The 25,805-nt window shown below is 45.3% G+C and overlaps 1 protein-coding gene across 3 annotated transcripts in view; it reads left to right on the forward strand.

Moving 5' to 3' along the window:
- The window catches only part of LOC139944885 (uncharacterized), a 175,711-nt gene that overhangs the window by 57,347 nt on the left and 92,559 nt on the right, over positions 1 to 25,805 (forward strand). Inside the window, exons 21-33 of one of the 3 annotated variants that reach the window (XM_071942035.1) lie at positions 528 to 670; positions 13,552 to 13,622; positions 13,745 to 13,908; positions 14,047 to 14,213; positions 20,335 to 20,515; positions 21,369 to 21,521; positions 21,917 to 22,174; positions 22,404 to 22,572; positions 23,091 to 23,269; positions 23,716 to 23,854; positions 24,109 to 24,318; positions 24,924 to 24,990; positions 25,566 to 25,729. In XM_071942035.1, coding sequence (XP_071798136.1) covers positions 528 to 670; positions 13,552 to 13,622; positions 13,745 to 13,908; positions 14,047 to 14,213; positions 20,335 to 20,515; positions 21,369 to 21,521; positions 21,917 to 22,174; positions 22,404 to 22,572; positions 23,091 to 23,269; positions 23,716 to 23,854; positions 24,109 to 24,318; positions 24,924 to 24,990; positions 25,566 to 25,729 — 2,065 coding nt within the window. Of the gene's footprint in view, positions 1 to 527; positions 671 to 2,857; positions 3,070 to 10,658; positions 10,757 to 13,551; positions 13,623 to 13,744; positions 13,909 to 14,046; positions 14,214 to 20,334; positions 20,516 to 21,368; positions 21,522 to 21,916; positions 22,175 to 22,403; positions 22,573 to 23,090; positions 23,270 to 23,715; positions 23,855 to 24,108; positions 24,319 to 24,923; positions 24,991 to 25,565; positions 25,730 to 25,805 lie in introns of those variants that run through there. The other 2 variants (XM_071942037.1, XM_071942036.1) reach the window with 2 other exon arrangements.

Genomic DNA, 25,805 nt, shown 5'->3' on the forward strand with positions numbered 1-25,805 from the left:
TTGGAAAGATGTTTTAAAAGTAGAATACAATGATCCACACAAGTTTGCCTCGAAATTGCGTGGTTTTCCTTCTACTGTGCGAACTAACATGGTCGGCCATTTATGGGAGTCAAAATTTTGACCCCATAAATGGCCGACGTGTTAGTCGACGAGGTAAAAGGAAAACCACGCAATTTCGAGGCATGTTTGTGTGGATCATTGTATTCTACTTTTACAACATCTTTCTACCCATATGCATTTTATAAAAAACGGTTACAACGCTTTTCAAAGACCAACTCGTCCGATCCAAGGCAACGTGTTCCTTTAAGTCTATATAGATATCAAAATGCGGCTTACATCTACGACAATAATTAGTAAAAGTGCACCACCAAGAGTTTGTGCCGTTAAGGTTTATTTTTTCAAGAAGGCAATCACATAGCCTATCCAATGTACTTCAAGAAAGGTTTTCAGCTATGTATGTAAACCGAAATAATGTAACTTAATAATTCAAAACATTTGTGGTGATTGTTTGAAAATTGTTTCTCTAGGCTGTCAATGAGGCTATCACTGTGACCTTACCCTGGGCAGCCGAACAAATTATGCGGTCCATAACGAGTATATCTAATATCATCGGAGATTTACTCAAAACACCACTCAAGGCTATTGGAGACATCTTCAAGGGAGTTTTCAAGTGAGTATTTAGCCTTGATCAAGGCTGTGTAGACAACTACTCTCTAAAACGGTAGAGCAAGGACAAGACTCAGCCGAATGCGATATAACCATGGAGGAAGGAAGAGAAGGAGCTCGAACGAAGAGACTGCAAACGTCGAACCCGTGGTACCGCGGTCGTTTAAGGACACCTCGTAATCACCCACTACCTTATACAGACAACGGGCGACCTGGCGTATGTGAGTTTGCGCGTGCGCACTTGGTTCTTCACTCGACTATGGTGTCGTATGTCGTATGGATATATTACAGAAAAAACTACTTTTTTGAGACCTGATAACAATTGTGTACACTTGTGCCCACCAAATCGAAAAACACAATTGAATACCAACCACCCTCGTGTGCTAATACCTAAATTTTGAACCACCGCTAGTGACCGGAAAATCACAAAAAATGTAAACATATGCCATGATGTTTCCGTGAAACACCACAAACGGTAAATGAAAACGTGTATATTCACAATTCTTGTCTCCAATGGTTCAACTTTACACGAAGGCAACGATCGACGCAGTCTGGCGGTACCAAACCTTCTGTACAAAGCATGGGCGTCAATCAGGGGTGGGACAGGGGGACATGTCCCCCCCCCCCCCCCCACCTTTTGGAGGGTGGGGGACACAATATCAAATGTACCCCCCCCCCCCACTTTTTTGACCACCTTTATCATGAAGCCCAAGTTTTGCCCTGTGTAAGACGAAACCTGGTGTCCCTATATGGGCATTAATCCTGTGGGCAAAGGATGACACAATTTTTTGAAGGGTGGGGGACACTATATCAATTGTCCCCCCTCAAAATTTGCCCTAGATTGCATCACAGAGCATCTAAAATGCAAAATTTCCCCGGGCCAAATTCACGACGTCAAGGCTTCCCACACGCATGGTCCATCGTTAACAGATTTGCACCTCCCCCCTGAAAGAGTGGAAAGAACGTGAACCCCCACCCCATTTTCGAAGGGTGGGGGACACAGTATCAACTGTTCCCCGTGTCTTTTGACCACCTTTATCATGAAACTCATGTTTTGCACTGTGGAACTGTGGAGCACTGGGACACAATATTCCCATTGTTCTGTTTCGTTTGCCATTTGGCCGCTAAATGGCCTTAAGATTGCACCACAGAGCATCTAAAAATACAAAATTTTCCCAGGCCCGGACCCATGCCGTAAAGGTTTCGCACTCGTGTGCTCACTCTTCGACAGATTTTCCCCCTAAAACTTGGTTCATAGATCCGAACTTGAAGATGCTGTTAACTCAAAAGGTTCTACTGCTGCTCACATTTTACAAATGTTCTGTGCCATTCTGTATGCCTCTCATTGGCCTTAGATTGCACCTCAGAGCATCTAGAATGCAAAATTTTCCCGAGCCCTTAGGCCCGGACCCAAGGCCGTAAAAGGCTTCGCGTTCCGCTTTATAGCAGGCTCCATCTTTAATACCCACCAGGGATGAACTGCCGTCTGATCATTAGAATGCAGAAACAAAATGGATATTACGAAGCTATAATTGAGTTGTTTTTTAGGTACAATAACCATGATAGCAAAAATAGGTGCATCATAGCTTGAAATAGGCATTAAATCTGAGAGGGGGGAACATCACCCCTCAGACTCCATAGATTGCACCAGAGAGCATCTACGGACTAAACAATTCCTGGGGCCCTAAAGCGGGCCCCGGACCCCACGCCGTAAATGTTATGTCCCCCCACCTTTCAAGACGGATTGACGCCCCTGGTACAAAGAGATCTAATCCTGCTCGTTAATCGGCCGTCCAGCTGGAGGCTCCTATCTTTTATCCACTGGTCAGACAGGGGCATTGTCAGTGTATTATTTTGTTACTCTGCGGTTTTGCGGGTCGTTCGAGCTTCTCCTCTTCACTTTCTTCCTCCATGGTTATGCACGTTATTTAGCTTTAAAGTAAGCAAACTATTACATTCGCTCGTCCCCAGCGCCTTGCTTTTGTTCTGGATAGATTTGCCGCTGGGGCCGAGCGAAACTATTACATAAAGGACTTGCACAAGTCTACACTCATGTTTATTCATATGCCAGTAATTAAGCCCCGTACACAACCAGTTCCACAGTTGCTCCGCCAGTAGTTGTTATAGCGCCCTCTTGCGAGGGGTTTGCCTTTGTTTACATCGCCATCTTTGTTGTTGCGATCTTCTCCGTCTATAATAAAAGTCCTTGGATAAGCATTCTAATTGGTATTCTGCTGTGGCTACTTTGTGGTGTTGCATCCTCCTCCTACCTTGGCGTGGTGGCAGCGTTCTGAAACGTCCCTCGCTTCCATAAAGGTGAAAGAAAGTGCAGTTTTCTCGACGCCGTTCCAACGCAACGGATCTCCGGTTCGTCACAACGTGGTCTTTCAGTTCACTATACAGGTGAGCGGCAGTGCAGTCAAGATACATTTGACTAATCGTACCATACATTTTGCTTTGCCTTTTAGCCATTATTCTCACCGCCTTACTTACTATGGCTACCACACATCGGGCACCAAAACAGTGGTGCTTGAATAAAATTGAAACTGTGAACTCTTTCGAAAATTGGCGTCAGAATTTGCACTACACTCTCTCCCTCGACCAGAATTTTGCTCCGTTTCTACTCGATGGCTCACAGTGGGAGAAAAAGGCCAAAACTTCTCCCCTCCGTGGATTCACTGATGATGCCGATGACATCCCCTTGCCCCAACGTAAAACAGCTCAACAGAAAGTCAACATGCTTGAGCTTATGCTGGGCCAGATTGCAAATTATTGCCCTGTTATCTCACGTAACACCATTATCAAATCGTCCACATCAATCTGTAATATCTGGCAAGTGATTCGCCTCCATTATGGCTTCCAGTCTACTGGCGCACACTTACTCGATTTTGCTGACATCCACCTCCAACCGGATGAACGCCCAGAGGACTTATACCAGCGCCTCATGGCATTTGTTGAGGATAATTTGCTCCAGTGCAATGGAGGAATCTCCCACCATGGGGAAGAAGTCACTGAAGATGAGGAGCTCTCCCCTTCCCTTGAGAATGTTGTTGTCCTCACTTGGCTCCGCCTTATCCACACCAACTTACCAAAATTTGTCAAACAACGGTACGGGACGGAATTACGGTCACGCACCCTAGCTTCAATCAAACCGGAAATTTCCCAGGCCTTGGACTCACTGCTAGATGAAGTGCATAACAGTGACGATGCTAAGGCCATGCGAGCCTTCACCACTCGCCCACTGAACACACCTCGTACTGCTTCTTTTACCTCTGCCCCCAGCGGCCGGTTCCCCCCCAACTCAAAGCCCCGTCCTGCACGTCCCCAGAAGACATGCCCTCTCTGCAAGCAAGTCGGTCGCAGTGACACCCGCCACTTCCTCAGCGAATGCACATACTTACCAGAACATGACCGTAAGTACATCGTGAGAGCCCGACAAGTTGCGGACATATTTGATGACCAGCCCACAGATATTGAGTCGGATCATGATGGGGATTCATGCACCTCGATCCCATCTCCCCATGTTGAGACCCCTGCGTCATTCCGAGTGCAGATCAACCAATCCCCCTACATGGACATGTTTTATGGCCATCATACCACCCGTGTCACCATTGATAGCGGCGCCACGGGCAATATGATTCGTGCATCCACAGCAAAGTGCCTGGGTGCCCATATTACCGAGAGCTCCCAATCTGCTCACCAGGCTGATGGTTCTTCACCACTCACCATCACTGGTGAAACTCGACTCAGACTCACTCGCGACAACCATACCTTCATGTTCGAGGGCTTGGTTGTTGATAACCTTGATGTTGACATCCTTGCCGGCACGCCATTCATGTCTGTGAATGATATCGCAATCCGCCCTGCCAAACGTCTCATCACCCTTGGCGATGGATCCGCAATAACATATGGCTCGCCCAAGGGGCCCTCGACAAGCAATGCCGTACGACGTGCACACGTTTTGCGTGCACCCACCTCTTCCACCACGGTTTGGCCGGGGGAGTTCATTGAGCTAACCCTACCAAAAGACATATCAAATGATGAACTTTTTGCTCTTGAGCCTCGCACGGACACAGCCAGGGCAAGACCCGATCAGTCATCGCGGCTGTGGCCTCCCCCCGACATCTTCACTTCTGTCGCTGGAAGAATCCGCATCCTCAACTCGTCAACAGAACCGCAAGTTCTCAAACGCAATGAGCACTTCTGCCAAGTTTGCCCCGTCTTCACCCCTTCCCCGTCACCCGATGTAGTACAACAAAGTGTGCCCTCTCACGTCACTCCGAAGGCCCGCCCTGCCATCGCTCAACTCCATTCACACTCCGCCAGCTTGGACCCCGACCACAATTTGCCTGACGACACCAGAGCACTGTTCTCATCTCTTATGGCTGAATTTGATGAAGTCTTTGATACCGAATACAAAGGGTACAATGGTGCCTCCGGCCCCTTGAGGCTGTCGTCAACATGGGTCCCGTGCAACCTCCACAGCGCAAAGGCCGCCTGCCCCAGTATGCACGTGATAAATTGTTGGAGCTACAGCAGAAGTTCGACGAGCTTGAAAAAAAAGGTGTCTTTGCTCGCCCCGAGGACATCGGCATCTCTGTGGAATACCTCAACCCTTCATTCCTCGTCAAGAAGTCCAATGGCGGTTTTCGATTGGTCACGGCCTTTGCTGACGTTGGCCGTTATAGTAAGCCACAGCCGTCTCTCATGCCTGACGTCAATTCAACCTTACGCCTGATTGCACAGTGGAAGTACATCATTGCCACAGACCTCACCAATGCCTTCTATCAGATCCCCCTTTCAAAAGCCTCCATGAAGTATTGCGGAGTCGCCACTCCCTTCCGCGGCATCCGTGTCTACACCAGATCAGCCATGGGCATGCCAGGCTCCGAGACAGCCCTTGAAGAGCTCATGTGCCGCGTACTCGGTGATCTTCTCAAGGACGGTGTTGTCGCCAAAATTGCTGATGACCTCTATTGTGGCGGAAACACACTAGACAGTCTTCTCACCAACTGGAGGCGTGTGCTTCATATCCTTTATACCAATGGCCTACGATTGTCTGCTAAAAAGACAGTGATTTGTCCGACCACCACCACTATCCTCGGATGGATCTGGTCTTCAGGCACCCTTCATGCCAGCCCTCACCGTATCGCCACCCTATCAACATGCGCAATCCCGGAGAGAGTATCCGCACTGCGTTCCTTCATCGGTGCCTACAAAGTACTCGCGCGGGTGCTCCCAAACTGTGCCTCAATCCTTTCCCCATTGGATACTGTCATAGCAGGACGCCAGTCCTCCGATTCTATTGTGTGGTCCGACGAATCTCGTTCTGCTTTCAAGAATGCACAGTCAGCTCTGTCGGCGTCTCGCACAATCACGCTTCCTCGCCCTACTGACCAGTTATGGATTGTTACTGACGGTGCAGTTAAGAACCATGGCATTGGCGCCACTCTGTACGTTACCCGCCAAAACAAGCTGTGCCTCGCTGGTTTCTTCAGCGCCAAACTCCGCGGCCGCCAACCCACGTGGCTGCCCTGTGAAGTTGAAGCCCTTTCCATTGCTGCATCGACCAAGCACTTCAGCCCTTATCTCATCCAGTCGACTCGCAATGCTGCCATCCTCACCGACAGCAAACCTTGTGTACAGGCTTACGAGAAGTTATGCCGCGGTGAGTTTTCCTCGAGTCCCCGCGTCTCCACATTCCTCTCTACTGTCAGCCGGTACCAAGCGACTGTACGCCACCTCGCTGGCTCTGCCAACATTCCGTCTGACTTTGCTAGCCGTAACGCCCCAGCCTGCTTGAGCCCTCCTTGTCAGATTTGTTCATTTGTCCAACAAGCTGAGGAGTCTGTTGTATTGCGCGTATCGGCACAGGATATTCTCACAGGTAAAGTGAAGTTGCCGTTCACGAGCCGGGCTGCCTGGTCTGCAATCCAATCTGAATGTCCTGATCTACGCCGCACCCGGGCACACCTGGTGCAGGGGACACGCCCCTCAAAAAAGGTCACTAATGCTAAAGATGTCAAGCGCTATCTTCAGGTTGCATCCCTGGCCAAGGACGGTCTGATCGTCGTTCGTCGCGATGTTCCACTCGCTCCAACTCGTGAATGCATCGTTGTGCCTCGTCAAATTTTAGATGGCCTACTCACAGCGCAGCACATTCAACTCGACCATCCATCTAGCCACCAGCTCAAGTCAATCGTTCATCGTTACTTCTTTGCTTTCGACATGGACAAGTCGATTGACACAGTTACAACCGGATGCCACCAGTGCGCTGCACTTCGCACTGTCCCATCTACAATCCACCTCCAGTCTTCGTCCGACCCCCCAGATGCTCTTGGGTTCTCCTTCGCTGCCGATGTAGTTAAGCGTAATCGCCAGCTCATCCTCGTGCTCCGGGAAACTGCCACTTCATTCACCACATCTTGCCTCAACACTGCACCAGGTGTCCCCTGCACCAGGTGTGCCCGGGTGCGGCGTAGATCAGGACATTCAGATTGGATTGCAGACCAGGCAGCCCGGCTCGTGAACGGCAACTTCACTTTACCTGTGAGAATATCCTGTGCCGATACGCGCAATACAACAGACTCCTCAGCTTGTTGGACAAATGAGCAAATCTGACAAGGAGGGCTCAAGCAGGCTGGGGCGTTACGGCTAGCAAAGTCAGACGGAATGTTGGCAGAGCCAGCGAGGTGGCGTACAGTCGCTTGGTACCGGCTGACAGTAGAGAGGAATGTGGAGACGCGGGGACTCGAGGAAAACTCACCGCGGCATAACTTCTCGTAAGCCTGTACACAAGGTTTGCTGTCGGTGAGGATGGCAGCATTGCGAGTCGACTGGATGAGATAAGGGCTGAAGTGCTTGGTCGATGCAGCAATGGAAAGGGCTTCAACTTCACAGGGCAGCCACGTGGGTTGGCGGCCGCGGAGTTTGGCGCTGAAGAAACCAGCGAGGCACAGCTTGTTTTGGCGGGTAACGTACAGAGTGGCGCCAATGCCATGGTTCTTAACTGCACCGTCAGTAACAATCCATAACTGGTCAGGAAGGGCGAGGAAGCGTGATTGTGCGAGACGCCGACAGAGCTGACTGTGCATTCTTGAAAGCAGAACGAGATTCGTCGGACCACACAATAGAATCGGAGGACTGGCGTCCTGCTATGACAGTATCCAATGGGGAAAGGATTGAGGCACAGTTTGGGAGCACCCGCGCGAGTACTTTGTAGGCACCGATGAAGGAACGCAGTGCGGATACTCTCTCCGGGATTGCGCATGTTGATAGGGTGGCGATACGGTGAGGGCTGGCATGAAGGGTGCCTGAAGACCAGATCCATCCGAGGATAGTGGTGGTGGTCGGACAAATCACTGTCTTTTTAGCAGACAATCGTAGGCCATTGGTATAAAGGATATGAAGCACACGCCTCCAGTTGGTGAGAAGACTGTCTAGTGTGTTTCCGCCACAATAGAGGTCATCAGCAATTTTGGCGACAACACCGTCCTTGAGAAGATCACCGAGTACGCGGCACATGAGCTCTTCAAGGGCTGTCTCGGAGCCTGGCATGCCCATGGCTGATCTGGTGTAGACACGGATGTCGCGGAAGGGAGTGGCGACTCCGCAATACTTCATGGAGGCTTTTGAAAGGGGGATCTGATAGAAGGCATTGGTGAGGTCTGTGGCAATGATGTACTTCCACTGTGCAATCAGGCGTAAGGTTGAATTGACGTCAGGCATGAGAGACGGCTGTGGCTTACTATAACGGCCAACGTCAGCAAAGGCCGTGACCAATCGAAAACCGCCATTGGACTTCTTGACGAGGAATGAAGGGTTGAGGTATTCCACAGAGATGCCGATGTCCTCGGGGCGAGCAAAGACACCTTTTTTTTCAAGCTCGTCGAACTTCTGCTGTAGCTCCAACAATTTATCACGTGCATACTGGGGCAGGCGGCCTTTGCGCTGTGGAGGTTGCACGGGACCCATGTTGACGACAGCCTCAAGGGGCCGGAGGCACCATTGTACCCTTTGTATTCGGTATCAAAGACTTCATCAAATTCAGCCATAAGAGATGAGAACAGTGCTCTGGTGTCGTCAGGCAAATTGTGGTCGGGGTCCAAGCTGGGGCGTAGTGTGAATGGAGTTGAGCGATGGCAGGGCGGGCCTTCGGAGTGACGTGAGAGGGCACACTTTGTTGTACTACATCGGGTGACGGGGGAAGGGGTGAAGACGGGGCAAACTTGGCAGAAGTGCTCATTGCGTTTGAGAACTTGCGGTTCTGTTGAGGATGCGGATTCTTCCAGCGACAGAAGTGAAGATGTCGGGGGGAGGCCACAGCCGCGATGACTGATCGGGTCTTGCCCTGGCTGTGTCCGTGCGAGGCTCAAGAGCAAAAAGTTCATCATTTGATATGTCTTTTGGTAGGGTTAGCTCAATGAACTCCCCCGGCCAAACCGTGGTGGAAGAGGTGGGTGCACGCAAAACGTGTGCACGTCGTACGGCATTGCTTGTCGAGGGCCCCTTGGGCGAGCCATATGTTATTGCGGATCCATCGCCAAGGGTGATGAGACGTTTGGCAGGGCGGATTGCGATATCATTCACAGACATGAATGGCGTGCCGGCAAGGATGTCAACATCAAGGTTATCAACAACCAAGCCCTCGAACATGAAGGTATGGTTGTCGCGAGTGAGTCTGAGTCGAGTTTCACCAGTGATGGTGAGTGGTGAAGAACCATCAGCCTGGTGAGCAGATTGGGAGCTCTCGGTAATATGGGCACCCAGGCACTTTGCTGTGGATGCACGAATCATATTGCCCGTGGCGCCGCTATCAATGGTGACACGGGTGGTATGATGGCCATAAAACATGTCCATGTAGGGGGATTGGTTGATCTGCACTCGGAATGACGCAGGGGTCTCAACATGGGGAGATGGGATCGAGGTGCATGAATCCCCATCATGATCCGACTCAATATCTGTGGGCTGGTCATCAAATATGTCCGCAACTTGTCGGGCTCTCACGATGTACTTACGGTCATGTTCTGGTAAGTATGTGCATTCGCTGAGGAAGTGGCGGGTGTCACTGCGACCGACTTGCTTGCAGAGAGGGCATGTCTTCTGGGGACGTGCAGGACGGGGCTTTGAGTTGGGGGGGAACCGGCCGCTGGGGGCAGAGGTAAAAGAAGCAGTACGAGGTGTGTTCAGTGGGCGAGTGGTGAAGGCTCGCATGGCCTTAGCATCGTCACTGTTATGCACTTCATCTAGCAGTGAGTCCAAGGCCTGGGAAATTTCCGGTTTGATTGAAGCTAGGGTGCGTGACCGTAATTCCGTCCCGTACCGTTGTTTGACAAATTTTGGTAAGTTGGTGTGGATAAGGCGGAGCCAAGTGAGGACAACAAAATTCTCAAGGGAAGGGGAGAGCTCCTCATCTTCAGTGACTTCTTCCCATGGTGGGAGATTCCTCCATTGCACTGGAGCAAATTATCCTCAACAAATGCCATGAGGCGCTGGTATAAGTCTGCTTCGTCCTCCCAAGTACCTTGATGACTATGTTACGGACTAATCACCTCGTTCTCCTGTTGGATTGTGTTTTGGCTCGTTTTGTTGTATGTTTATTTGGGGCAGAATAATCCCCCAGGGCCAGAGGGTAGTCCATCCCTATGACGGCTCTATGTTCCCTTTTGCGGTTGCGTTCCTCGTATCCTGTTTGTGGCTTGACATCCGTCCATTGTTTCTGTGGACCTCAGACTTTTTAACTGTTGACTCTTTATCATGTAGTGTTCTCTGTTTAAGGGATTTCATTCCCCTCTTTCATTTGTTTAAGCGAAAGAAAAGTAGTCGCGCCAGTAGTTGTTATAGCGCCCTCTTGCGAGGGGTTTGCCTTTGTTTACATCGCCATCTTTGTTGTTGCGATCTTCTCCGTCTATAATAAAAGTCCTTGGATAAGCATTCTAATTGGTATTCTGCTGTGGCTACTTTGTGGTGTTGCATCCTCCTCCTACCTTGGCGCTCAATAAACCATTGTGTTTTTTAACTTATAACCAAGTCTCCAGCGGAGTAACTATTACAACATGGTGTCAGAAGTACTAAGGACTCTCCTGGACAGGTACTGTAAACGAAATAATTGCTTAAAAACTTCAGCAAAATACTGACCCAATACTATGACCCAGATTGCCCAATACGCCTATCATCCGACGCTAGTAAGGACGGCCTTGGTGCAGTTCTTTTGCAACTCCATTACAACAAATGGACACCCATGGCCTATGCGTCGAGAGCCATGACTAGTGCGAAGACTCGTTACGCGCAGATAGAGAAGGAGCTCCTTGGAATTGTATTCGCATGTGAGCGCTTTCATCAGTTCATTTATGGAGCTACAGTAGAGGCTGAGACAGACCATAAGCCTCTTATCAGTCTGTTGCCCACTCAGAGTATAAAGACTACTGCTCAGGGTGCTGAAGTACGAAATTATTTATTCTACACTCCTGGGAAACAACTGGTCGTCGCTGATACCCTATCCCATGCACCAGACTGTAACGCTGACAAAGGGGAAGCTGCGCAAGTGCAGCGTGTGATGTTGTTGTGGAAGCATTTGTTGATATGATCATAGAGACAATGCCCGTGTCTGACAACAGATTTAATCAGATACGTGATCAGTCTCAAGCTGACGACCAACTGACCAACCTGAAGCGCATGATAATATAGGGTTGGCCACAGGAACGACACCAATGTCCGAGTGACGTTTGCCCCTTCTGGAATAGTGAAGCCAAGCTGTCAGTGGCCGAGGATGTGATTTTCAAGGAACTAGAATTCTAATCCCTCGCTTGCCTCGTAAGGATGTGTTGCTCAAGATTCACAAAGGTCACATGGGAATAGAGAAATGCCGCTGTCGTGCCTGGATACTGTCTACTGGCCAGTCATGAATGCCGAAATCAGTAATATACATGTAGTTAGCCAATGTGACGCGTGCCAGAAGTATCAACCAAGCCAACCTGTGGAACCACTCAATCCACATGAGATACCAGTCAGAGCTTGGCAACGAGTAGGAGCAGATATCGGTACCAATGGAGGAAAAGAGTACTTGATAGTCTGTGATTATTACTCTGGATATCCATTAAGGTGATAACCGTTACCACCACCACTAGCAAAGCTGTGATCAACGCGATCAAATCCATGTTTGCACGACACGGCGTACTTGATGTGGTCATATCAGACAATGGCCCACAGTTTGGAAGCAAAGAATTTGCAGACTTCACGAAAGATTGGGGGTATGAACATCAGACCTCGAGCCCGCACTACCCTCGATCTAATTGATTAGCAGAGAGTGCTGTGAAAACTGTAAAGCAAATGATCAAAAAATGTCAGGAAACAAAGCAGGATTTTCACAAAGCCCTGTTAGCCTACCACTCCACACCACTTCAAAACGGACTGTCTCCAAGTCAAATGCTAATGAATAGGCACGTTAAGACAACCCTGCCTGTTCACCCAAAATGCTTGGAACCAGAAGTACAACAAGGTGTGGTCTCGGACAAGATTCAGAGTAGAATTCAACAGAAACAACTGCATGATCGCGAAGCACACTCTCTGGAACCGCTTAATCCTCAGGATCGAGTCAGGGTGCAAGACCATCGCACGGGACTATTGACGGTGAGAGCCACTGTTCTCCGATTCTATGAAATCGAGGTTGAAGGTGGTGGGATCCTACGTCGCAATAGAGGTGCCATACGAAAGGACACTGTTCCTAAGCAGACATTTGTTGATCTTAAACTGCTGGTGGAGGAACTGAAACTTCAGCTTGCCAAGGAACATCCTGAAAAAACTGAGACACAACAGGATAGTGCCACTCCTGTTGTGTCACCGCATAAGCAGACTTTTAGGAGATCCTAGCGCACCATGAGACGCCCAAAGCGTTTGATTGAGACACTGTAACTCTGTTGACATTTAAGCATATATAATGCTGTGTTACTATGTTATCTTGTGTTAAACATTAGATCATCATAAATGCATTATCATTTTAACTCTATACATGTATATATGCATGTCAAAAATAAGTTTGTGGTTTGACCTTGCCACATCAGTTGTTTAGAAAAGTTTGTAGCCTTTAAAAAAAGTCTGTAGCCCTTGCTAGAAAGTTCTCAAGAGGGAAGATGTTGTGATAATACTTACGAAGGACTTGTACAAGTCTACACTCATGTTTATTCATATGCCAATAAGCCCAGTGTATGTCACACAACCAGTTCTATAGTTGCTCAATACACCTTTGTGTTTCAACTTATAACCAAGTCTCCAACCTTGTAACTATTACAACAGTGAGTATTGGAACAAAAGTCAACGGATTCATTGGCTAAACTTTTCCCATAGAGAAATAATTTAAACAGGTCACACATAAAATGTGAAATAAAATATGAATATTACCAGCAATGTCATTGGAGGTAAGCCATACTGATTTGCTGCCCTCCTTATAACCTACTAAGTAACACGTTTTGAAATATTAAAGTTTAGATTGGGGTTTTACCCTCATAGGCCTAGATGTACAAAGCACTGTCTAATGAGCATGTTGGAATTTCATGACCGTATCCGTATTTGGTTAGAAATTGATACCAATACATTTGCCATTCTAGGGCAAATGTCGTACCTCTTGCTCGTTGGCAAGAGACCAGACAGATTAATTTAAATTAGTAATTGGTACTGGAATGATTTATTAAAGAATATTATGGATAGCTTACCTTGTAACCCGTTTCAATTATCCATGTTTAAACAAAAGAAATTTCTTTCAATGGACATAATGTCATGTAACTGTCTCCTTTTTTGTGTGTTTGCCTCGGTTTTGATAAAAGAAATTCAACAGGTTTGGACAATATTCTGCCCTAAAAAATGCGTCTTTTTTCAATTTGTTTTTAACAGTATCAAAACAGCTGTTGATTCAATAGTTGAAGCTAGAAAACAAGTGGAGGAAGCCAACTTCTTCAAGGAAGGTACGTTAAAAAGAGGTTAAGGATCTTAGATCAGTATAAGAAGATAGAATAAGTCCAAATTGTAAATTAGTATTGTTTCCTCTTGTGTAATTGTTTACTGTGGTGACGTTTTCATTTATTAGGTCAACGACCGTACTGGTTTGATCTACCCACATTTATTGGCGAAATGATTGAAGAATTAATCGGGCACCTTGAGAACATCAGGAGAGATCTTAAAGTGTGGGTTAATGAGGTTAAGAGTGCTGATGATCCCATCAAGAAGCTGACTGGGGGCGCCCTGGACTCGGTAAGATAATCTGCAAATAATGCTAAGAATATTTATTGTATGTGCATCATTCTCAATAAATAGAGAGATTTCAAAACAATTTCTTTTTCGGAAATATTCGTTTTAATCTTCAGAATTAATTTGATTGCATGTTCACAGCACACCCTGAGGACACAAGTTCAGGCAGAGATCGAGTCAATCTTGGAGGATCTGATGGAACCAATGGAACCAATCAAGGATCTGATGGCCCCATTCTTTGAGATATATGACCTCGTCTTTAACAGCATCAAGGCAATCAAGGATGCTTATCAAACACTGAAAGATTCGTAAGTTGGTATTGAAAAGAAGGTGTACTTGAACTTTGCTTGTACTTTTTGTAGTGTTTTATTGGTGATCATATACCCGTGGTTCTATAGAGAAAGCAGAAATTAACCCCAATCAATTATACATATTGGGCTGGTAACAGTAATCATCGTTATACATTATACGCTATGATATGGGCCTACATGTACATTTATATGCATTGCAACAATGTGGATGTAAACAAATTTAAACGTGAATTACATGGAAAACCAACTTCCCTTAAATCACCCTTTGCAATAATTAAAACAGTACTCACGATTAAGATGCACGCACGGGACTTTGGTGATTAATAGAAGTGATTCGATGATTGGATTAACCTGGATATTTAGGAGTTATTTGAGGAATTTACGTGATTAGTTTGGATTCGGACTTGTAAAATGGCGATTGGTATGATCATGGAAACATTGGAGATTTTGATTCAAGAGAGAACAAAAACTGTCCTGATGCGGAGACTTTCTGACAGCCACCCCAAATTTAGGCTCTAAATTTTATCAAACAGAGAAAGTCTTCAAAAGTCCACGATAGGTGTCCATCTCTAAGGGTCTTCACTATCGGTGATCTCAGGTAGGCGTATCAGACGCGCAACGGGTCTGGTGTATTCACGATCAGCGACTTTAACTCTGGCCGCTCGGATGCGATCATCAACTCCAGGAAGTGTCTCGATGACTCTACCAACTAGCCAATGAGCTCTAGGCTGCTGAGGGTCGGCAATCATGACAACATCGCCACAGGTGAGGTTACGGCAGTCCCTTTGCCATTTTGGGCGAAGTTGGAGGCTTGGCAGGTAGTATTTCAGGAAATGTGACCAGAACTGGTCCGCTAGTACTTGGCTGTGGCGCCATCGGCGTCGTCCTATCAGCTCGTCGACAGGGTATACTACTTGTGGAAGTGACTGGTCATGGCGTCCCATCAGTAGGATATTTGGAGTTATGGGATTGATGTCTGCAACATCAGATGAGATGTATCCCAATGGCTTGGAATTGAGGATGCCTTCAATTTCTATCAGGACGGTGCGGAGTACGGCTTCGGTGACTGATTGGTCCTTGATTACAACCTTGAGACCGTCTTTAATGCTCTTGATCTCTCGCTCCCACACTCCGCCGAAGTGAGGTGCACTGGGTGGATTAAACTTGAATCTCACTTTCTGGTCGCCTAGTTGTGCGGCAAGGTCAGGTTTCATGGCGTGGAATGCTTCCTGTAATTCAGTTTCAGCTCCCTTGAAATTGGTTCCGCAATCAGATAGCAACTCATAGGGCTTCCCTCGTCTGGAAATGAAGCGCCGAAAGGACATCAAGAAGGCATCGGTGTCCAGGCCTTCTAAGAGATCTATATGAATAGCTCTGGTCGTCATACATTTGAAGATCACCCCCCACCTTTTCTCGGAGCGGCGACCAATCTTGACATGCATCGGACCGAAACAGTCAACACCGGTAGAGTAGAAGGCTGGCTTAAATAGACGGAGACGGGACGGAGGAAGATCACCCATCTTTGGTACTTCGGGTTTTGCGCGCCATTTGCGGCATTCAAAGCATTGATGCTGATGACGACGAATTGCCTCCCTTCCCCGGAGTATCCAAAACTTGCGTCTTAATTCAGCTAGAATACGTTCTGGACCATAGTGAAGAAGCTTCTTGTCATAGTCACGTATTATCAGCTTGGTGATGTGGTGATGAGGATCAAGGACTATTGGGTATTTAACAGCATCGGAGAGGATTTCTGCCCTACGTAGTCGTCCTCCAACTCTGATGAGCTTTGCGGTTTCGTCGTAGGCTGGGTCCAACTGTGAGAGCTTGCTCCCGGACGGTATTCCTCGTTTGGCCTTTAAGGCAGACAGCTCTTCAGGGAAGCTTTCGAGTTGACATTTTTGGTACAGAAGATTCTCGATGTCCTCCCGCAACTGTGCTGTGTCATCTCCAGGTTTGGCCACCCCGTGAAGGGATAGTTTGAAAGCCTCTACCAGAGCGTCCCAGCTGTTGTACTGATGGAGATCGGGCTGCAATGGGTTTTCTACAATGGCAGTCTTACCACAGAAGGTTGCTTTCTTCAGCTCTGTTGCATCCTCTGTAGGGTCAGTGATTGGACTTTTCGGCCACTTAGAAGGAGGTTGACGAAGATAGAGTGGGCCTGTCTTCCATCGGGATTCTTCACTCAGTTCTTTGAGTGACTTACCCCTGGTAATGTCATCGGCAGGGTTGTTCTGGGTGTCCACATAGCGCCAGTCCTGCACATCTGTAAGGGTCTGTATTTCGGTGACACGAGTACCAACGAAGACCTTATATCGGCATGATTCTGACTTCAACCACTGCAGGACCGTGGTCGAATCGCTCCATAGGGTGACCTTGTTGATCTCTAGGGTAAGTTCCTTACGAAGGAGATCGGCTAGTTGTGCACCGGTGAGAGCTGCTGATAACTCGAGTCGTGGCATCGATAGTTGTCTTTTCGGTGCCACTCTGGATCGAGACATGAGAAAACTGACGCTGACGTCCCCCTTGTCGTCTTCAGTGCGGAGGTAGGCAACTGATCCGTATACTCGTTCAGATGCGTCACAGAAAACATGTAGTTCTCTATTGGAAGTCACTGTGTTGACATCAGTCGGGGTGTAACATCTCGGCAGTTTAACCAGAGGAAGGTCGGAGAGCTCCTCCTCCCAAGTGAGCCACTGATCACGGATCTTTCCTGGTTCAAGAGGGTCGTCCCAGTCTCGTTTTGTCTTCCAAAGGTCTTGTACTAGCACCTTAGCACGTGCTGTGAAGGGAGAAATGTAGCCAATTGGATCATACTGGCTAGCAAGAATCTTGTAGATAGTTCGTAGGTTGAGCGTCGAGTACTCAGTTGATCTGTGTTTATAACTGAGTTCGTCTGTGGAACATTGCCATCGAAGTCCAAGGGTGCCTTCGAACAAGTCGTTCTGACCAAAGGCTAACCAGAGCTCGTAGCCTTCAGATCTGGCATTAGATGGAAGTTCATCAACTACTGAAGGGATGTTGCTGGCCCATTGTCTGATGTTGAAACCACCAGTTGAGAGTAGCTTTCGCATCTTCATAACGAGCTCCTTTGCTTCGGATATGGTAGGTTTACTGTCAAGGCAATTGTCGACGTAGAATGCCTGGTCAACTGCACTGCAGACATCCTTGTCGTCGCTGACGTGTTTGCGTAGTGCAAATGTGGCACAGCATGGGCTGCACGTGGTGCCAAATGGTAAAACTTGCCATTCGTAGATATCTGGCTCATTGTCTCGGTTCATCTTACGCCATACAAATCGAAGGAGAGGTTTGTCTTCAGGGAGTAGTCTCACTTGATGGAACATTGCCTGAATATCCCCAGATATGGCAACAGGGTGTTGGCGGAATCGCAGGAATACGCCAAGCAGTGAAGCACCTTGTGTTGGCCCTGGTAGTAGGTGATTGTTGAGGATCTTGCCTTCGTACTCGTAAGAGCAGTTGAATACCAAGCGGTGTTTTCCATTGTGCTCAACTACGTGGTGCGGAATATACCAGGACTCTTCAGTTTTCAGAGCTTCTTCGTTGCTGATGATTTTCACAAAGCCTGTGTCGACAAGGGTTTGGATAAGCTTGTTGTGAATTTCTGCTTTATCTGGGTGTTTTTGGAGGCGTCTTTCGTTCCGCTTCAGGTTTTGCATGACGGCTTCCTTAGTAGCTCTGAATTTGTTGTCTCGTTACACTTGGGACAGTAGGCTTTGGGTTTGTGTGGGCCCTTCTGTCCAGAGTAAGTGGTGTTCGTCGATGGGGGCATCGTTGGTGTTTCGTTTGTGACGAATACTGCTGTTGCAGGAGCATTCCTCTTCTGAAAGTGTTTATCCTTCTTATCGGTAGAAGGGTTGTCACTCTTCTGGATAGCAGTAGCCTGACTGACAATTCGCCTCGCTCGGGACTTCGTTTGCAACCAGTTTGCAAAGTGGAGTAGGGTATAGGTGTTGGTAACTGCCGGCTGCATGGACGGTGGTGTTCCTTTAGATGGAGAACAAACAGACGGAGTGGTGACATCAACTACGTGTACTTCGGCCTTGTGCTTATGAACTGCAGTATTGCTGTATGTAGGGACATCACTCAAGTTGGCTATGTGAGTATTCTCAGCACTGACTGTGATTGTTTGACCCTGGGTTGGTGAGTCAGACAATGTTGTTTGGTTGATGGAAGATGGGGTCACAGTTTGATGCTGTTTCTCTATCTCTGGTTCTGGATCACTGTTGACCATGGCTGTGATCAGTCGTGCTTCATTTAGCTGTTGTTCCACTTCTCGCAATCTTCTTTGTCTTGATAGTCGTGTGTTCAGAGACTCGCGCTGACGAAAAGCATTGCGCTCAATTTCTTCGGCACGTCTACGAGCCGCAAGAGCTTCTTCGTCAGCGCGTATCCGTGCGGCATAGGCCTCATCGTCTAGCCTTTGTAACTCTTCATCTGCTGATTGATCTTCCTCAATCTGGCGTTTCATCTCTTCCAGTTCAGCCTGTTTGCGTTGCTGTTTGAGTTTCGCTGATTGGGAGTCACTCAGTGTTGACTTGAAGGAAGATTTACTGTGACGGGACTGTCCGCTGTAGAGTGAGTTCGATGAGTGAGAACTCCTCCGTGAACGAGATGTTTGTGTGGTTACAACGCTATGTTCATCTGTTCTGCCGGAAGTTGAAGGATGGTGGTCAATAACAAAGTCCTGAAAGTGGGCCGGCATACGTCTGTCACGAGAGGACCGAGAACGGGATTGGACGGTAACAGCACTTGTCTGTAGTCCAACTGCTGCAGCTGTAGCCGTGCTGAAAACCCCGGTAGAGGAAGGTGAGGTCTCGACGATGGTGACAGTAACTGGGACTGGATGTGTACTGGTAGCTGGAGTTGCAACTGGAATAGTAACACCGCCAATGGTAACTGCATGGGTATCATCGAGAGGGGTTGTCGGGTTAATGTTCTCGGTTTCCATTTCATTCGTAGCCATAGCCATAGGTCGCTGGTTCGAATCCGGCTCGAAGGACCATGAAAAGAAGGTGTACTTGAACTTTGCTTGTACTTTTTGTAGTGTTTTATTGGTGATCATATACCCGTGGTTCTATAGAGAAAGCAGAAATTAACCCCAATCAATTATACATATTGGGCTGGTAACAGTAATCATCGTTATACATTATACGCTATGATATGGGCCTACATGTACATTTATATGCATTGCAACAATGTGGATGTAAACAAATTTAAACGTGAATTACATGGAAAACCAACTTCCCTTAAATCACCCTTTGCAATAATTAAAACAGTACTCACGATTAAGATGCACGCACGGGACTTTGGTGATTAATAGAAGTGATTCGATGATTGGATTAACCTGGATATTTAGGAGTTATTTGAGGAATTTACGTGATTAGTTTGGATTCGGACTTGTAAAATGGCGATTGGTATGATCATGGAAACATTGGAGATTTTGATTCAAGAGAGGGCGCTATAACAAAAACTGTCCTGATGCGGAGACTTTCTGACAGGTATAATGTGACTTTCTTTGTAGAGAATCAAAGTCAAGAGGCTTGTGCTATAACTTGTTTAAAGGCAGTGGACACTATTGGTAATTACTCAAAATAATTATCAGCGTAAAACCTTTCTTGGTGACGAGTAATGGGGAGAGGTTGATGGTTTAAAATATTGCGAGAAACGGCACCCTCTTAAGTGCCATATTTTTCGAGAAAGAAGTAATTTTCCAAGAGTTTGATTTTGAGATTTTGAGAGATTTAGATCTTGAGGTCTAGAAATCAACCATCTTAAACGCACACAACTTCGTGTGACATGGGTGTTTTTTTTATTATTATTTTATCTTGCTCGATGACCGATTGAGCTCAAATTTTTACAGGGTTGTTATTTTATGCATATATGTTGAGATGCAACTGTGAAGGTTAGTCTTTGACAATTACCACTAGTGTCCACTGCCTTTAAGACAGATGTGAAGTTATAGCCAAAACATAATTTTAGCAGAAAATGAAGTGGTTTTGTAGTCGTTTATTTGTTTACACTTTTTATGTTTTTGTCAGGGCAGTAAAACTGTCAATTCAACTGCTACACAATATTTGTGCATATCAATTTGACTCTTCAGATACAAGAAGTCTCAGTCTCTAGTAATGAAACTATTCGGTCCGAAAGCCCATGAGGAATTTCCGAGGAAGTACCGCTCACCGGGGTCCGGAGAGTGCGCCTCGGGTGGGTTCTATCCAACTGACTCAGCCGGACACTACGAGGATCAGGGTGTCGATCTGGAGATGCCTCAAGGAGCAAAGGTGGGACATTCAGATATTTCCACTTGTGCTGGTCTTCTACCAACTGATCTATCTAGTTAAGTCACTACTCTTCTCGTGTTGTAAACAAGTCTCATTTAAAGGAACACGTTGCCTTGGAACGGTCAAGTTGGTCTTTGAAAAGCGTTTGTAATCGTTTTTTATAAAATGGATATGGGTAGAAAGATGTTGTAAAAGTAGAATACAATGATCCACACAAACATGCCTCGAAATTGCTTGGTTTTCCTTTTACCTTGTCGACTAACACGTCGGCCATTTATGGGGGTCAAAATTTTGACTCCCATAAATGGCCGACCATGTTAGTTCGCACAGTAGAAGGAAAACCACGCAATTTCGAGGCAAACTTGTGTGGATCATTGTATTCTACTTTTACAACATCTTTCTACCCATATGCATTTTATAAAAAACGATTACAAACGCTTTTGTTTAGACCCAACTCGTCCGATCCAAGGCAACGTGTTCCTTTAAAACGAAATGTTTTCCCAACTCAAGACACATCTCAAAACATATTTATCTGTGAAATCAAACTTTTCGAAAATTGGCTGTCTTTGTGTAATTAACATAGTTCGTGATTATTATTATTATTTTTTTGCGCAAGGAGTGTCATCATTGACATAATTATGTCCCGCTAGAAATGTTGAATATTATCTATGTTTGTATTGTTACTATAATATTATTATTATTATTATCAAGGTCTTATCATTCAAGGCAAAAGATATAGCCGGAATTTTGCGTAATTCGTAATGAATCTCTTCTAAAGTATGTTTACAATAAACAAACTTAATTTTATTTTGAATATTATTACTGTTTTATGCTTCTTGTTTTGTTTTTTTAGTTGGTGGCGCCCTTTTCTGGTGCGATCTACAGAAGCCCTGGGAAGCCAAACCAAGTCACTCTTGAAGCTAAAGGAGGTTCATTCCGCAACATTAAGATATTCATTGATAACATTACACCCAACCACACATTATCAGAAACGCAATTGACAAACGTAAGTATAACAAGAGATTTTTCAAGGATCTAGCATTTGGTATGACATTATTAAAAAGAGCTATCTGTTGCATCTTATATCAGCCTTACTTAGCTTGACTGAGTTTTTATACTTAGACAGGTTTAGTGCAAGGATAGGTTGAATGGGGATGTTAAATTATCTTCATATTTGTTTTCTGCTCTATTTATTTGTTGGTTGTTCTACCATAGACGTACAGTTCAATGCGGTGTCAGCCCCCCCCCCCCCCCCCCCCCCACTGAACATTAGAGAAACTTGGCCACAAGGGGAAAATACTCCAAGAGAAAGCAAAACTAGACTTTATATCCAGAATAAGAAATTGGTAGTAATCATTTGCTCTGTTAATTGTCGTTACCATTGTATTTTCCATAAAACAGGTTATAGCTGGTACCGAGATTGGTAGAGTAGGTAGTGCCACAGCTTGTGCACCACCGAACTACATCCATCTATCAATGAAGAAAACCAAACGAAACCGTCTAGCTTCGATTCTAGACAGTGCGCTTGATGACGACCCGACCGCTGCAGACTTAGCTGCTAATGAAGGATACGTTGATCCCAGTAACTACTTGGCTAAACGACCTCTTGCTATACCAAAGTGGATACAAGTCTGTGACGACTACAAAATAGTTTGGAAGGTCAGAATCTTATATATCACTTTTTTCTTTTTTCATTTTACTATTAATTATGCTGTCACAAAAAAAAGCTTTTTTTTTCACCAACAAATGGCATTAACAATTCTTTTAAAAATCAAATCTCTCATAACAAAAGTGTACCTAATTATGAATAATGAACGATGCTGAGCTTTCTAATTTCTATGAAAATAAATGAAGCAAAGTTTGTTTCCCATCAAAATAAAACATTCAGGGCGAAACTGTGAAGGAGGGATCTGTACTTGAACGCAACAATGAGGCTGGCAAAATGACAGACACATCACCGGAACGTGTACAACCTCCATCCACCACAACAAACACCCCTGACCCGGCCAAGCAACCACCGCCGCGACAGTCGGCTCTGAATAGGGCGGTCACACCGAGTAAGAAATAATTATTCAATCGATGTCCTTGATATAGTATATGTTGAAATGGCGCTTTATCTGCAGGCAACTCAAACCGCTGATCACTATTTGTAAGACGGGTTTTATTTTTTGAGAAAATGAGACTGTTTATGTAGTACCTTTAGGTTTTGTCAATGCTGTGGTGCATTTAGCAGCCACTTTCAGGAGCATAGGGGCAACTCTTGGCGATCTGTGCTATTTGACGTGTACATTAATACACAACTTTCTGGGACATATGGCTTAATGTATGCATCGCAAAGACGGAGTATTCTTGGACACGTGTATTTTTTAATGCCACAAGCGTCAAGATCGGACTCGAAGCCACAGTTTGCTGGTGGGGGTGGGTTTAAACTGAACGTGATTATTGAATCTTTAAACTAGTTACAACAGTGACAAGTGTATAGGCGCAATAGAGAACAACCTCACCTGTCGATAATTGTGCATGCTACTATTAAATTAATTGTAAATAATTATCTAAGTTTATTCATTATTGTCAGGTAATCGAGATGAAACCCAGGAGTCCCTGGGTCTTCCACAGCCCAAAATCGGCTCTGGATCACCCTTCAAGAACTTCACTCTTCGGAACCTGAAGATAAGCTCCATCCTAGCATTTGCTCGCAAGCTCAACCTGGAGGATACATCAGACGAGCTGCTAAGAGTCGTCAAGACGATAGTCGTAGGTTTAACTGAAAACAAAAATATTATGACTTACCAATAATGATTAATGAAGTACAATAAGTAAACAAAATATAACATTATATCTCAAATCAATAATAACATTTATATCCATTAACCCCCCCTGCACTGACTCTGAACACAGTCTTCCCAGAAAAACGATCGCAATGCATTTGACAGTAATTATGATGTTCTAACTATCGCCCGTGACCTGGAATCCGCACTGTATAGCAGAAACACATGAGGACAATGACAACATAAAAGTGACAATGTCAATGGAGACTAACAAAATAAAATGCTTTCTTATAATAATTCAAACTTATTGGTCTCAGTTTCCTGGTTGTCAAGTCGTTGTCCTGCCACGTCGCTGCATGGACTGTCGTCACTATCAAAACATAGGGAAAGTCAGCTAATTGTCTCTAATGAATTTTTGTTTCCATTAATCAGAAACTTGTGAGCAACAAGCCGTGTGTTCTTCCCGAGTCTATGACCAACGATGCTTTAAGGATTGAGCTTCAACAGAGAGGTCTGAGCTCACAAGGAGACAGGAAGATTCTCCTACAAAGATACAAACAACCTGATGACCGTAAGTTTCAATATAACAAATGCCAAATCCGATATCTGTCAGTCCCTCCATCCCAGCATAGTCAATCTTTGCTTCCAGATTGAATTGTTTTTATTATCTTTACTTAATTTAAAAGAAAAATCGTTTGTGTCCAAATTTAAATGACTTTGACATAATTTTCGTAAAGAAAGGCCTCTAAATATGTATAGTAAGTGTTAATTTAAACATCGTATTTGTATTGAAAAAAAACACAAACCTTTTCATGTTTTTCGTAGGTTGTCCTCTACTTCAGGTCTCCCTACCTAAGAATGTATACTGTAAGATTGATGAGAGCTGCTTTGGTGTAGAATGCTGTATGAACATTAAACTCTTCATGGTGTCTCTGGCTTTCAAGACATTCATGAGATTTGATCCCTGTGAGTTTCAGTTCATCCTTGGAGTCAACTCGTGGAACTACACTGTTGATATACTGGAAGCAGAGTGGGGTAAGTACGGTAGATAGACATTAAGCATATAACGTAATATGAATATTGCACTCTCGTCATGAGGTCAATAGAATATTGGTTGTTTTGATGACCAAGCCTGGGGCCAATTTCATAAAACTTGTAAGCAGCCGTATTGTGCTTACGGAGCGTCCCATGCAGCAGTTTACTGTAAGCAAGGCTAACCCACGGTATATCACGAGTGACGTAACACTCAAATTCATTGTGAAGTTGCATGCGCGCCTAGAAATGTTCTGCTTACTTGAGAAACCATGGTGGTTTTTTTACTGCCCATTTTTCTGCTACAGTAAACTCAAAAACGAGCAACAGCTTTATTATGAAATTGTGCCATGTGCGTACAAATCTGTGCGTATCCCTTAGTTGCATCGTCGGCTCACCTCTAAAATGGTGGATTGATGACGTATGTACACGTAGTTTACATTTTGTACATAAACTTCAAATCAACTCTGGTAGAAGTCGGCGTCAAATCACGTTAAGTTTAATTTTTCAAAAGCAGTTAATTGAATTTCATTGAACTTTAGCTTGTGAATTTTGATATTTTATGATAGTGCAGTATTTAATTTGTTGTTGCTTTATTTAACCCGTAGGTAAACAGCGGGAAGTACCAGTACCTTTCGACGTACCATTCGTTGATGACATGAAACTACATTTGAGGTAAGTTATTTTTTATTTATTTTTTCTTAAACAAATTTGTCAGGTTGTATTCTCCCTTTTTAGTCTAGCGCATTTCATGTAATATAGTGCCATTAGTTGTTTTGTACTGTTTAAAGGCAGTTGACACTATTGGTAATCACTCAAAATAATTATCAGCATAAAACCTCACTTGGTAAAGAGTAATGGGGAGAGGTTGATAGTATAAAACATTGTGAGAAAGGCTCCCACCGAAGTGACAGAGTTTTCAAGAAAGAGGTAATTTTCCACGAATTTGATTTCGAGACCTCAAGTTTACCTCAAGTTTAGAATTTGTGGGCTCGAAATCAAGCATGAAAGCACACAACTTCGTGTGACAAGGGTGTTTTTTTCTTTCATAGTTGTCTCGCAGCTCCGACGACCAATTGAGCTTAAATTTTCACAGGTTTGTTATTTTATGCATATGTTGAGACACACCAAGTGAGAAGATTGGTCTTTGACATTTTACCAATAGTGTCCATTGTCTTTAAGTTTGTTGTAAATTTCTAATGAATTTTGTATTGGTTTATTGTAAAACTTGGTATTCAATTCAATTTAAGGTTCGCCATTGAAAAGACAACAACTCAACTTATAGTCAGCATGAGTGTGGGTTTCTGCCCAGAGAATGGGGACGCAGAGTGCCTGGAATTCCTCAATGTGCTTCGAGATTCTGCTGTACCACTACCCACCTGCAATCCTGATGGGACCTTCACATGGCCAGATAGTAGGTTACATTAAATCCGGATTCAAAAATTATTAAAGTACTCTCGTGAATTTGTGTTTTATATATAAATATATTT

This window comes from Asterias amurensis, chromosome 12 (genome assembly GCF_032118995.1).
Source record: "Asterias amurensis chromosome 12, ASM3211899v1".
NCBI classification, from domain to species: domain Eukaryota; kingdom Metazoa; phylum Echinodermata; class Asteroidea; order Forcipulatida; family Asteriidae; genus Asterias; species Asterias amurensis.